The sequence below is a fragment of the Solanum dulcamara genome, chromosome 8 (genome assembly GCF_947179165.1).
Source record: "Solanum dulcamara chromosome 8, daSolDulc1.2, whole genome shotgun sequence".
In the NCBI taxonomy this organism is placed as follows: Eukaryota; Viridiplantae; Streptophyta; class Magnoliopsida; order Solanales; family Solanaceae; genus Solanum; species Solanum dulcamara.
The window spans coordinates 57,726,461-57,739,524 of record NC_077244.1 but is presented as its reverse complement, the minus strand read 5'-3'; the positions used below and the strand labels follow the sequence as shown (position 1 = coordinate 57,739,524).

The following is a 13,064-nucleotide window of genomic DNA, read 5'->3' as shown; positions in this document are numbered from 1 at the left end:
AGGAATATCATTAGTTATATACTATTATATATAATTATTCAAGTAAAGTTAGTTTGCTCGAGAATTTTTTATATTAGTCATTTCTTTTCTATTTATATAGTACCAAGTTTACGATTAACCCAACTATTACAGTTTTTTATATGATATTCCACTTATAATTTAAGTATACTTTCATATTAAAAAGATAGACAAGAAATATATAGAAAAGTAAAGGAGTATTTTTTTCGAAATATATTTGAGTGCGTACAATTAATTTTATGTCTTTATTTATAGTGTTACGTTGAGACATATAAAAGATAGCCATAAATATAATATTTATCGTGAAAATGACCAAGCAAATTATGGAGATGTGGAAGTTAACATCTATAATATGACAAAAAATAATGAGAGTTAATTTCTATTGTGAACATCTATATACAATGTATATTTCATAATAGAAAATTCATTTTTAATTGTACATGATAAAATAATCATAAAAAGATGTTATATATATATATCCTTTGTCCATCATTTTGTACCAAAGAAACAATTAAATATTACAAAATAATATATCTTATTTTTTAATATAGAAGCACATAATGCACGTTCATAAAATACCATATATAAATAGTTTTCATTTTTAGTAAGTAATTCATTTTGCTTCGCCGATAATAGAAGGCGGATCTTTCTTTTCAATTCATTTTCTAGTCTCTCCTTAAATTCGGATTTGCAGAAATTGGGCACTACTTTCCCTTCTCTCCTTCGATTCTAGTAGAAATTGACTGGTTCACTCTCTCTCTCTCTCTCTCTCGGTGGAGTAACATGGCGGATGCTTACTGGAGGTACACCAGCGGTGGGCAGCAGGCAGCGGCGCCGGCGTCTCTTACTCCTCTCGTCGCGAAACGTCCTCGCAGCGAATACGGTATCTAAATCAACTCTCTATATCTTTTTCTCAGTTGGATGGTTTCTACAAAACTAGGGTTTATTCATTTACTTTTTAAGTCAAAGACTTAATTTTTATGGTTTGTTTGTTGTGGCTGGTGTGATATAGTTATGGTAGGAATGGGAGAATACTCACCAAGAATGTCTTGGGTATTGTTTGTAATTCCCCTAAATCGGGAAATGGGATTTTTTTTTTGGCTTAATACTGGAGCCTTTTTTTTATACATTAGATGGCCCTTTTTGGTGTATGAGCTTATTTAGTAGTGGTGAACCTATAATTTTCCATTGAGGTTCACAGTCAGTGTAAAGCTAGCTAAAAGGGGGCTAGGATTCCATCACATTGTCACCTGGATGTGAGCAAGAGTTCCTGCATCATGAACAATTGACACCCCCGATGTGGTGCAAGATGGGAAATGATTTCGTCCATCCTGGACATATGATGATAAAAGACGAAAGTCCAAGAGAGTTTGGATTTGGGGTAGGTAGTTCGAACCGGCGTTAAAAGGGAGCGTGAAGTGGGAAAAAGGGATAAAGCCCTGCTTCACTTAAAGAGTGAAGGGAAGGGCACACAATTTTTAAACAACAACAACATACCCAGTGGAAAGACCAAAATAAATCTTCCACAACGACAATATATAAAAGAAAATGTTCAATTTAAATACTAATACGTAGATATCACAAAATTCTTCACAGTACAAGCAAAATCAATACTAAAACATAAACTTTAGCAATTATTCCTTCACATGAGCTGGGAAACTTTGACAAGCAGTAATGTTTGGATTGCCACCGATGAAATGATGTTTGGGACGATAAATTCCCTCTTTTGTGATCTTGTTACAAAAGACATTGAATATATGTCTTGTTGGTAGCGCTAACTTTCTATGTATGCATCCAACTTGGGTTTTTCTTTTGATCTTGTGACGTCATTTACAATGTTTAAGAGCAAAAGAACTAAAATTTAGCTACTTTAAATTATTTTTTGTAAAATCCACTAAACTGGACTATTTGGATAGAATTGAAATCCAACTACTTTAATTAAAAAAACAACAAAAGAAAGAGCAAAACAGAGCAGAGATACAACGAAACAGAATAGAGCAGAAGAAGCAGGACTCCAGATAATGCTGCGACTTGTATTTTTAATTAAAATCAAACTTTTAAAAGGTTTGACACAAAATGACGCTTTTCTAGCGTAAAGCAGAAAAAAGAAGAAGAAGAAGCAGAAAGAAAGAAGGATCGATCTCTTACATGAGTTTAGAAGCAGCAGAATTGTGTCAAAACCCTAGGCTCTGAAATGTTGAGGACTCCAGATAGTGTCGTGACTTGTATTTTTAATTAAAATCAAACTTTAAAGGTTTAAAACAAAAGTGACGCTTTTCTGCACTTCACGCTTTTGCTTCACTTCACGCTTCCGCCATTAAAGCGGTCACTTGTCTTCTCTGTGGTCGCTTCAGGTAGTTGCAGTGAGAAAGGGTCGCTTGGCTTCATTTCACTGCTTTAATCAATGAAGCAGACCTTATAAGAAAGGGCAAGTGGTGTTGCATGCCTACAAGAAACTGAATATAAGGAGGAAAAGGCTGAAGAGATTTGCAGCACGTGTTATAAATTGTGGTATTGTGGATAGACAAAAATAAAAAAAAAGTGATTGTTATTATAGAAGTAGGGATTAGGCATAAAGCCGTAGAAGTAACGCGAGTTGGGATGTGATTATTTCATCAAGCCTTGAACGGGAAATGAGACACTTAATTTCATAAGTACTTGTGCAATCAATTCCTTTACTTACTATTAATTAATAAGGGAGAGATTGAGCTGACACTGGTAAAGATACAGCTGCATCCGGCTGCAGGTCGAGTCATAAGGGTTATTATGTAATTCAAACGAAATGGAGCAGCTCTATTGGCTGATATGGTGGTTTACTGTTTCTCCTGTAGAAATGTTTGGATGAGTTGACCTATTTGCCCCAACAATACAAACCACCTTTGGGGAGTTCAAGTCGTTGTGCCAGGTGGCACTATAATTAAGTCCTGCACAAAATATCAACAGTTACTCCTTTCAAATAAAGCAAAGGTCCTATTTGTTATATTCTTAAATTTAAAGTGCAGTGTAACTTAATAAGGAGGCAACAAGAGTTGAACCAATGTATATATTGAGTGGTAAATTTGCACATTTGCTTTTGGCTCATAAATATATTCTCTATGTTCTTAATTCAGTCAAGATTTTATTTTATAGGGACAGAATAATTATAGAGAAGTGATTATGACTAATATTACGTTTTCACAGGGTTTTTTATAGGAAAAAGCTTAAATGCTTCAAGAAAACTATGATAATTAAATTAATCAACTGTAATTAATACTCACACTGTTATGAATAATCTTGAATGTTATCTCAAACAGTTTTATATACTTATCATTAATGTACCCTTTTTATCAATTGCTATTCTTTTTCATGTTTCAATAATATTTGAAAATGTAAGTGCAGTTTTCTGTATCCAAACATAATATTAAATACGACCTAAATATATCTACATGTTGTGGGACATCATTTCACCCCAGTATGATTAGATGAGGAAAGCAAAACTAAATTTTGAAAAGATATAGTACATCAATCCAAAAGATTCCAAGGAACCAACATATTTTTTTAAGGAAAGATCTAAATAGTCATGTGAGTTGACATGGTGATTGCTTTAACAAAGCACATGAGAGATATAATTACGGTACTAGGAATGATGAAGGAAAAATATTGGGAAGTTGGGAACAAAGACATCCCGTGGAAATAAATGTCTAGTTGCATTAAGAAAGCAACAAGTAAAATTTTAGGAGTGTATAATAGCTCTAGTATGTCAAATTTATGCCTAGCAAATGCACTGGTTTGTAGGTGTAACATCATAGGGAGGAAGGTGTTTAAGAGGGGGTGAGACAACCTAATGGAGGCAGTTATGTTCTAGGTGCTTTTTGTGAAACTGAAATAGAGACAACAAATCATCTTTTCTTACATTGCAAGGTGACACAATAACTTTGACAGAATTTCCTAAACCTTAGGGTATCAGATAGACTATGCCAAGAAATACTTCAAATATGTTAGCATGCTGGAACAAAGATGGGAATGTGTTAGGACATAAGGAGAGATGGAAGATTGTACCTGCCAGCATCGGGTGGTCAATTTGGAAGGAAAGGAATCAAGGATGTTTTGAACACAAGAGCATCCCTATCTAGAGATTAGAGCTTGAAGATGAATTGCTTGGAGACCTTTATTTTTGGTGTATGCATACCCAATGATGTTGATGGGTTATGTGCTATGTTGCGCGGACTCTTTTTTTTTGCTACCAAACTCATCACGACGCAACACTAGTGCAGGTGCGGGGTACGTGTCAAATTCGGTCAATCTCATATGGATACTTTGACTAGAGTCAAGAACAAATTTGGGGAAAGACCGAGATTTTGGGAGTGAGTGAACTCGCCGCTTTGACTTCACCTCCGGTGACTCGGATGAAAACCTCAACGGCCTGAGATGGATCGAACTTCGGCGGCATTTTGGCCGAGAGGGAGTAGATGAGCTAGGGTTGAGGTTTTGGTGTATTTCGTAGAGGCAGTAATGTGTGAGATGAAACAAAATATATAAGGGTTTTGCAGAGATTTTTCAAAATGTCTTGTTTACCCTTTATGGGTCTGCATGTTGCAACTAAAATTATTTCAACATTTGGGCCTAACCACTTCTAATGATATTTTACCTTTCATGGGCGTACTGTTTGTATAGTCAATATTGTGGATTTTTTTGGACTACTGTGTAGTGTAAACAACCCTCAATGATTGGGACAACAAATCTCAATATGTATCATTAGCACATAATATTTTTAGCTTTTTAATTGGTTATGAGATAAGACTAGGATAACTAATGTCACACTTGACTCAAAATTTGTCTATATAACACTTTATGAACAAGAGAGAGTGAAATATTGAATTCTACAAAATCTCTCTCAAATTTAGAATATCTTTATAATTTTATTTTTATAATGTTGAATTTTTTAGCTGAATCTCCGTACCTGTATCCATACTCGGATTTGTATCCCCGAATCTTAAAATTTAGATTTTGCCGAATCTGACTCTTGGATCCGCACCTGTCTCGGATACCCGCACCCGAAAGCAAGCAACATAAGTTAAAGTGATACCTAATGAAGTGGAGGAAATTACTTTTGTTTTAGATAGTTTATGAGGTTGTAGGTGATAGAAGGTTTTGTCTATAAAACTGTTAACTTTATAAAAAAAATTAAAATTATGGAAGGAAGTAATGTACAATCTCCTGGGATCCTTGCAGACTAACCGGGCACAATGGAATACCAGGATTTATATGGACAATAGCAATTACCCCCTCTATCTCAATTTATGTGACAGACTTATTTTTTTTAGTCTGTTCAAAAAGAATGTTACCTTTCTATGTATAGAGATAATTTAGCTTTAGATTCTCATTTTACCATTAATGAGATGATTCATAGCCACACAATGTCTAAGGCTTATTTAGAACATAATCTGTAAAAGCTTTTTTTTTTCTTAAATTTTATACCAAGTTAGAATGTGTCGTATAAATCGAGGAGGTGTAGTTGGGATTAAATATTTTAGTCATGTTGGTATATTTACTTTTATTGTTTTTTCCTTAACTTGGTAACTTTGAATTATATCACAACAATACATGGGTAGTACTAAACCTTATATATAGATGAACTCTAAACTCCACTGTTCTAATTCGATATTGAGTCGAAAACATCAAAGAGACGATACAATTTGAGTATAATTTATTACACCAAAAACATAACAACAAAATGCAGTTAAGTTTAACTTTCTGCATACCTCTATGCTCTCAAAACACCTAGAATTCCTCTCTTTCCCGGTTGCCCAACACATTGAAGCAAGGATAATTTTCCATCTAATTCTGTCTTAAACTAGCGCATCGGCCTCTTCCCAATTTTTTAGAGCATCAATAATTCTCCTAGGCATAGTCCAGGATATGCCGTGAGACTCAAGAATACCCTCCATAACTGTTGTGTAAATTTGCAGGGTGGAAATAGGTGGTTAACATTTCTCCAGATAGAAAACACCTAGAACATAAGGTTATCCCCGTTTCATTACATTATCCTTTGTCAAAGCTGCTTCCTAGCTAGCAACCACATAAAACATGAGACTTTATAAGGAATTCTACAATTTCAAATTTGTTTCCATGGACAGGTAGGAATCTGTTGACTTGGTCACTCCGTCAACCTATAGGCTGCACCTACTTTAAATATACCTTTGCTGCTTCCTTTCCACTGTAATACATCTTCTTCTGCTTGGAGTCCATTGAAATTTCCAACAGTTTTGAGAAATTCTGCCACCCTCATCACTTCCCAGTCATTGAGTTGTCTCCTGAAATGGAAATCCCAATCGTGTGTTGTCCAAATCTCTGCTATGGTCCTTTGTTGTGAGAGAACTAGGTTATATATGTCTAGGAAAAGGAGTTCCAGATTATCTGACTTGTGCCATTCTTTCTCCCAGAATTTGGTCTTGTTTCCATCCCCCACTTTCACCTTGGAGTTGAGTTTGACTTCCTTCCATAAATCTCTAATGGATCTCCATAAGCTGACCCTATAAGGTGAAGTCACATCCTTGGTCATCCTTCTATCTTCATCCTCATATTTGGCACCTACCACTCTTTTCCACAGTAATTGATCTGCAACTGAGTACTTCCACAGCCACTTCATTCTGAGTGCTTTACTTTGAAATTTCACATTCTTTATTCCCAGTTGTCACTGATTTCCATTTTAGCTGATGAAATCTTTTCTTCTCTTTGTTACCTTGCCACAATAATTTTCTTCTCATCCTATCCAATCTTTTGATGACTGCTGTTGGAATAGGAAATAATGACATCATGTATGTCGGCAGAGCATCAAGGACTGAGTTGATGAGGTTCAATATCCCTCCCATAGATTGGTATTGTATTTTCCATCTAGCCAATTTTTTCTCACACTTCTCTATCATACCTTTCCAAATTTCAATAGACTTGAATTTTGCTCCCTAAGGCATGACCAATAAGTTGTTGGCAAAGTGCCAACTTCACCACCAAGTATTGAGGACGGATAGTTCATATTATTGACTTCATTGATGGGATACATGAAGCTTTTCCTCCAATTAATGTGCTAGCCGGATACCCCCTCAAATAAGACCAGAATTACCCTTAAATATTTCAATTGATCTTCCCCGCTCCACAGAAGATGAGTGTATCATCAACTTATTGAAGGTGTGTAACTTCCAAGCTTTCTGTTCCATTGCTGGACACATCAAAACCTTTCAACCATCCTCTTGTGTTAGCTGTTTTAATCATACTGTTTAGACCCTCCATAGTGATTAAGAACAGGAAAGATGATAGTGGGTCACCTTGCTTGTGCCCTCTTTGGGAGCTGAAAAAACCTGCAGGAGACCCATTGATTAGTACAAAAAAGTTCACTGTTGAGATGCAAAACATGATCCAGTTCATCCTTTCTTGTCCAAATTCCATCCTTTCTAAGATCTTCAGCTGGTACTCCAAGTTAACACGATCGTACGCTTTTTCTATTTCTAACTTGCAAAGAATGCCATGTTTCTTTTGCTTTATCCTGGAGTCTACTGCTTTGTTAGCAATCAAAACTTTTAATGTTTGTTAGCAGTCTTTTAGTGTTGTTAGAGGTTTGTGTCTCAGTAGAAAATGGAGAGTACTTTTAGTGCCAGAGAGAATAAGTTTTATGATATTGGACTAAGATAGCTTAACTGTAGTGATGTTTTTTAACCGGAGAATGGTTGAACTGAAATTTCTGTTTTCCTTTTCTGGTTTTTCAGTCGGTTTGGTTTAGCAATTTGTTACTTATGTTTTTGATTTGGAAAAAAAGGCTTGATTTCTTTACTAGTTTCAAAAAAGGAAGTTTCAAGTTTCAGGTTTGGTTCATATTTGGTTATCTCACGTTCATGATATTTGTGCACTTTAATCAGCTTAAGTTTACTATTCTTTTCTTGTTTGTTTGTGCTCATATATTAACAGGAAAAAATATAAGTTGCTAGAAGTCTGACATACAATTTAGTGCTTCCTTCTCTCTTTCTGCAATTAATTTTTTTTGGTTTTTCCCCCCTTTTAGATGCTCCAAGTGGTCCTGAATATCCTGGCTATTATGGCCGTGCTGATGAAAGGGGAATGCCTCGAGTCATCAGAGACGCAGATCCTATCGAAGCATCCTATGAGCGCTATCTCCGTAGTGGGGTACTTAATTTTTATTTCCTGTTGAGCTTGGTTCCTTGATACTGTATAGGTCTAATATAGTGGTAAAATTTCCAGCAAATTTCCTCCCATGTTGCCGGTGAGTCTGCAAGATCCATGAATAGTGGAATTAGTGGCCATCCTATTGAAGATCCACGTGTTATGGGCATTGGGGGACCCGACCCACTAGCTTTTAAAAGCAGGAATGTTGGAATGGTAGGTGGCAGACCAGAAGTTACCCTTCCTCCGGATGCTAGCAGTACGTTGTTTGTAGAGGGTTTGCCTGCGGATTGTACAAGAAGAGAGGTGTCACGTATCCTTGTGTGGCAAGCTTTTCTGTTCTTATTTTTATATGGCCCATTCTAGTTTTTCCCTTGACTTTAGTTGCAGATATATTCCGCCCTTTTGTAGGTTACAAAGAAGTTAGGCTGGTATCAAAAGGATCAAGACATGTAAGAATATCTTTCACATCTTATCAACGTCTTGTTCTGTGTACTGTTATTTTGGATTCACTTCTCTATCGACTTATGCAGGCTGGAGGTGATCCTTTGATTCTTTGCTTTGTTGATTTCGCTAGTCCGCTTCATGCAGCTACTGCAATGGATGCCTTACAAGGTGAGTTTGACACACCCTTCTGTAGTCTTATCTCGCGACTGCTAGTAACACAGTTAGCCTTCATATTCTTGCCCCTTTGGTAGCCTGCAGAAAAAAGTACTCCCTTGGTCCCAATTTATGTGGCACTGTTTGACTTGACACAAAGTTCTAATCAATGGTAAAATGAGAGTTTTAAATTTTAATAAATGTAAAAATGTGACATTCTTTTTGCCACAGAAAAATGGAAGTTCGCCAAATAAATTGGGATAGAGGGATATAAGATTGAGGTTTCCAAAGTTTAAACGAGAGCAAAAAATATTTTTGCTTCTAGTTGCAATATCAGAACTATAACTCTATGTAGGCGTTTGGACATAAAAAATGTGATAATTCGTATGCAATCCTGTCAAATTGGGTGGTTACTTGCAAAACCTCTAGAATAGATTACTCACTCCTACACTCGCACCCTTTATTTACGATCCATAGAAGTATAACTCTAAGTAGGTGGTGGGACATAAAAAATGTGATAGTTGAAAAAAGGTTGAAAAAGGGTATCTAAAAATCGAGTTGTGTTTGGACATGCATTTGACTTGAAAAAAGTTGGAATTTTGTGAGCGGAAAAAAAAATCTCTTGAAAAACTGGTCAAAACTAATTTTTCGAGTTTGAAACTCATCTTCAAATTCTTTTTTTCAAAAAATTGTTCCAAAAGTGTAACCAACTGTTGTTTTGAAATTTTCTTTTGAAAAAAAGTGAAAATTTTGTATGGACAACGGGAACATACTTTTATTGATAAGTCTAAGTAGATTGGTATCTTTGTTTTCCCGAGTTTGGTTACCAGGGACATTCTCTTTGTAGTTTTCCTGACTATGCTGGTTCCTCGCACTTGGTTTCATTTTCACCTTATTCTTTCCAGCCTTTTGAGTGCCAGACTAACTTGTCTCCTCTACATGTTCTCTAATGTATTTTGTGGAATATTTGTACGTGGGAAGTGACACCTCCTGAATTTATGGAGATCCTTAAGCCATTTTTCAGAATTTTCTCTAGATCTCTTTTGAACGTAGTTTACTTCCTCACAAAGTGCAAATTGTGGTTTGACCAGTTCTCCTTTTTTGTTGTCAGAGCTCTTGATAAGAAACTTCTCCATTTGTTCTTTAGAGCTAACATGGGTACCTCATTATTGAGTGCTGGTTTTGGCGAATCCTCAATTCATCATCAGGATAGCACTAAACAAAATCAGTGTTCTGTGAGTATTCTAAATTTTTTAAGGTGGAGCAGTGCTGGGGAAATAGTAGCTCTGTAAATTGCCGAACCCTTAGTTACTATGTGGAGATGTTTCTGGACAAAGGCTAGTGCTTATATATGTTGAACAAGACTAGTTTGTCTTGGCGGTGCTGTCTCCAAAGGTCAATCTTAGAAACTAGGCTTATTCCTTCCTCCTGTGCACACATCTAGTGGTTAATTTCTCACTTCTTCTGTAGCCCTTTCATCTTATTTACTAGTGTGAATTGCATGTTACAATTTTGGTCTTCTGGCAATATTCAGGGGATTAAACTTTCATAGAAGTTAAAAGACATCTGCAAGCTGCTCTCTTGCGCAGCTCTACATGTGCCTTTTACTCTGCCACTAGCCTAGGGAATACCTCGTCATTTCACGAGTTGGTTGCATGCTGAACCTTTTCTGCTTGAAAGCAAACCTGGATCCAATTTTCGGACAATGTATACAATATCACATGTTGCTGGTGTACATTTGAGTCGTCAGTGAAAGAGAAATTTGTTGCGATGTAGTAGTAAAACTGAAATTTGCAGGTTATAAATTCGACGAGCATGAGCGTGATCCAGTCAGCTTAAGGCTGCAATTTGCTCGCAATCCTGGTGCGAGGTCAGGTGGAGGGAATCGCGGAAAACGTTGAAACTATGCGTATTTACAGGTGACATGCTAGACTTCGGTGCGCTTGACCCTTTATTAAAGATGGCCATGACATATGGTACAAAGTTCATAAATCAAACTAAATTGTGGAACTATACTTCTATGTAGGACTTGCCCAAGTTTGGAGACTTATAATACTTAGAGACGTTATGCGGGCTTTGGAGTTTCGTGTGCGACGCGTTTCTCTGATCGGGTGCTTTCGTTAGGACCAGCTTGAAATTGCTGTGTTTTTACTTTATTCGGGGGAGGAAGTGATAGTAGCTAAAAAAGCGTTTAGCTTTCGTTTCAACCTTAATTATCTGCCTCAACTTTACTGGACCCCATGCGTTGTTAAATTTCATATCTGGATGGACGTGAGATGATTTCACTTGAATCTTGCGTATATGATGTTATAATGACTGTGTAATATTAAGTGGACCTGCTGCTTAGCAGTTTGAAGAGTTGTTTGTTTGATCATGCGATGAAATGTTTGAATTCCTTTTGAACTTCACTAAACCTCTTATGATGAAGTAGACATTCCAGGGTATTATGTAGTGATCCATTAACTTCTGCTCTGTTGATGAAAGAACTGGGAGGCTTTTTGTGTCAATTTTGATAAGTCTGATTGCTGTCATTTAGGTCTGGAGACTTTTAAGGCTGATGGGAACAATCCTTGCTAGAAAGTGTATGTGCCTTCCCATGGTTCCATTTCTTGATGATTTTGGACTTTTGGTTACCTTCTCCAAATAGAGCATTTCTGGTTGGTGCCCGAGAAACTATTTTGGGAGGGGTGGTTGGGGGTTGGCGCTGGTGGTAGGGTTTTATTTGGAGTCTACGAAAGCACGCACTTATTGTACGTATAGAGTCCCCCATGTTCCTTCCATGCATGTGTCATCCTTTTGTGGTTGGTCTATGGCTATTAGGGCAAAAAGTTAGTGGGCGCCATCTCCTCTGGAGTCCCCGTCCCCCATTCAGGAGCCAACGCATTCTGAATTACCTCCCTCTTACAGTCAAAAAGTGGTTAACTATCTCGAAAAAATCCATAACGTCCATCTTAAAAATGTGTCTACTTTTTTCATTTGTGGTTGCCATTTGTTTATTTTCTTCATTCAGGGCTCAGTAGTGACCTTGAAATTTACGGAGCATATGTCAATATGCTCTGGGTTGAAAGTTTGTGGAGTTTGCTCGTTCCGTTACTTTTTTCTTTAGAGAATTATACCACTAGGCAGTACCACTAGATAGCATGTCCCCCCCTTTTTTTTAAAAAATAAATAAAAAATTCTCAACAGGGATAAGTACAAATAAAAGAGGCTTGCCTTTCCACTAAAAGCAACGGATTGCCTCTATTTACTAGTGAGTGGACATTTGCTGCGTGAATGAAATACTTGAGAAAAAACAAGAAAATACACAGGTGATGACTTGTATATTTTTTTTTATTTTTTTTGGAAATCCAAATAGATTATTATCATAACTAAAAGGAAATGAGGAAAGCATCACCCAGCAAAGTTACATGGTACCTGTTGTTGGTGGATAGCTCCGTGGAATTAGTCGATGTGCGCAAAAGCTGGCCCGGACATCACAAGTCATTAAAAAGAAAAAAAAATCTTGAAGCATCAACAGGTTGAGCAAGCAGAGATGACATTTTAGTTCCATATATATTCAGGTACCAGCACAGTTTTAGCTTCTTTAATGATATTGTATAGTTGAACTTTTGGGTTTAAGTGTTTACGGAGGACCATATATCTATTCTTTTGATTTAGCTTTTAGAATGATTAGTTTAACAAATGTTTCTTGAAAACTCGAGAGTTTTACTGTATGAATCCTATCTGCTGGGTTTGTATCATGCTGCAGGCTCTGAGGCAGAGCTACCTTTGTCACTTTCTGGAAATTGCAATGTGTAAATGGGTCAAAAATAAATAAATGGAAAACTCAAAGTTTTTCGTATGTTCATTTCTATATATTGAATCCTCTCAATCAAAATTCTAGTTTCGTGACTCTACGTGTAAAAGTGAAGGGATCCAGTGAAGCATAATTGTATAGTTCTGCCTTTGAATACAGCTTTGCAGACGTTTTTACTTTCAAATGTTGATCACATTTCTTGAATTTGTTAATTCTAACGTGGTTCAGCAATTGCATTCTACCAGCAAGTCATCCTTGTAATGCCAAATAAGTATATCTCAATTTTCCGTATTCTTTTATAAGCATTTGAAAAGAATCAATTCTTTTTATCTAATTAGTATCGATTTGAAGATTATCATTTTTCGTAGCACTTTCTCAAATAAATCTTCAATTCTTAGCTCTAAAAAGAAAATCAAAAATACTTTTATAAGCTTCAAATTGTACAAATCCATTACACGTTCACTACAAAATTCAGGTTCTCAAATGCGATCTCCTTTAA

At 36.3% G+C, this 13,064-nt stretch overlaps 1 protein-coding gene across 2 annotated transcripts; it reads left to right on the top strand.

The window, feature by feature from the left end:
- Positions 1 to 630: 630 nt before the first annotated feature.
- Positions 631 to 12,622, top strand: LOC129899297 (RNA-binding protein 1-like). Of its 2 annotated transcripts, XM_055974207.1 has the most exons (7): positions 631 to 901; positions 8,051 to 8,172; positions 8,248 to 8,482; positions 8,560 to 8,621; positions 8,703 to 8,784; positions 10,567 to 10,688; positions 10,796 to 11,177. In XM_055974207.1, the coding sequence occupies exons 1-6, from the start codon at positions 802 to 804 to the stop codon at positions 10,668 to 10,670; spliced, it is 705 nt and encodes a 234-aa protein (XP_055830182.1). In that variant the 5' UTR covers positions 631 to 801; the 3' UTR covers positions 10,671 to 10,688; positions 10,796 to 11,177. The 2 variants fall into 2 exon arrangements, with proteins under 2 accessions (XP_055830182.1, XP_055830184.1); XM_055974209.1 differs by lacking the exons at positions 10,567 to 10,688; positions 10,796 to 11,177 and adding an exon at positions 12,125 to 12,622.
- The last annotated feature ends 442 nt before the right edge of the window (positions 12,623 to 13,064 follow it).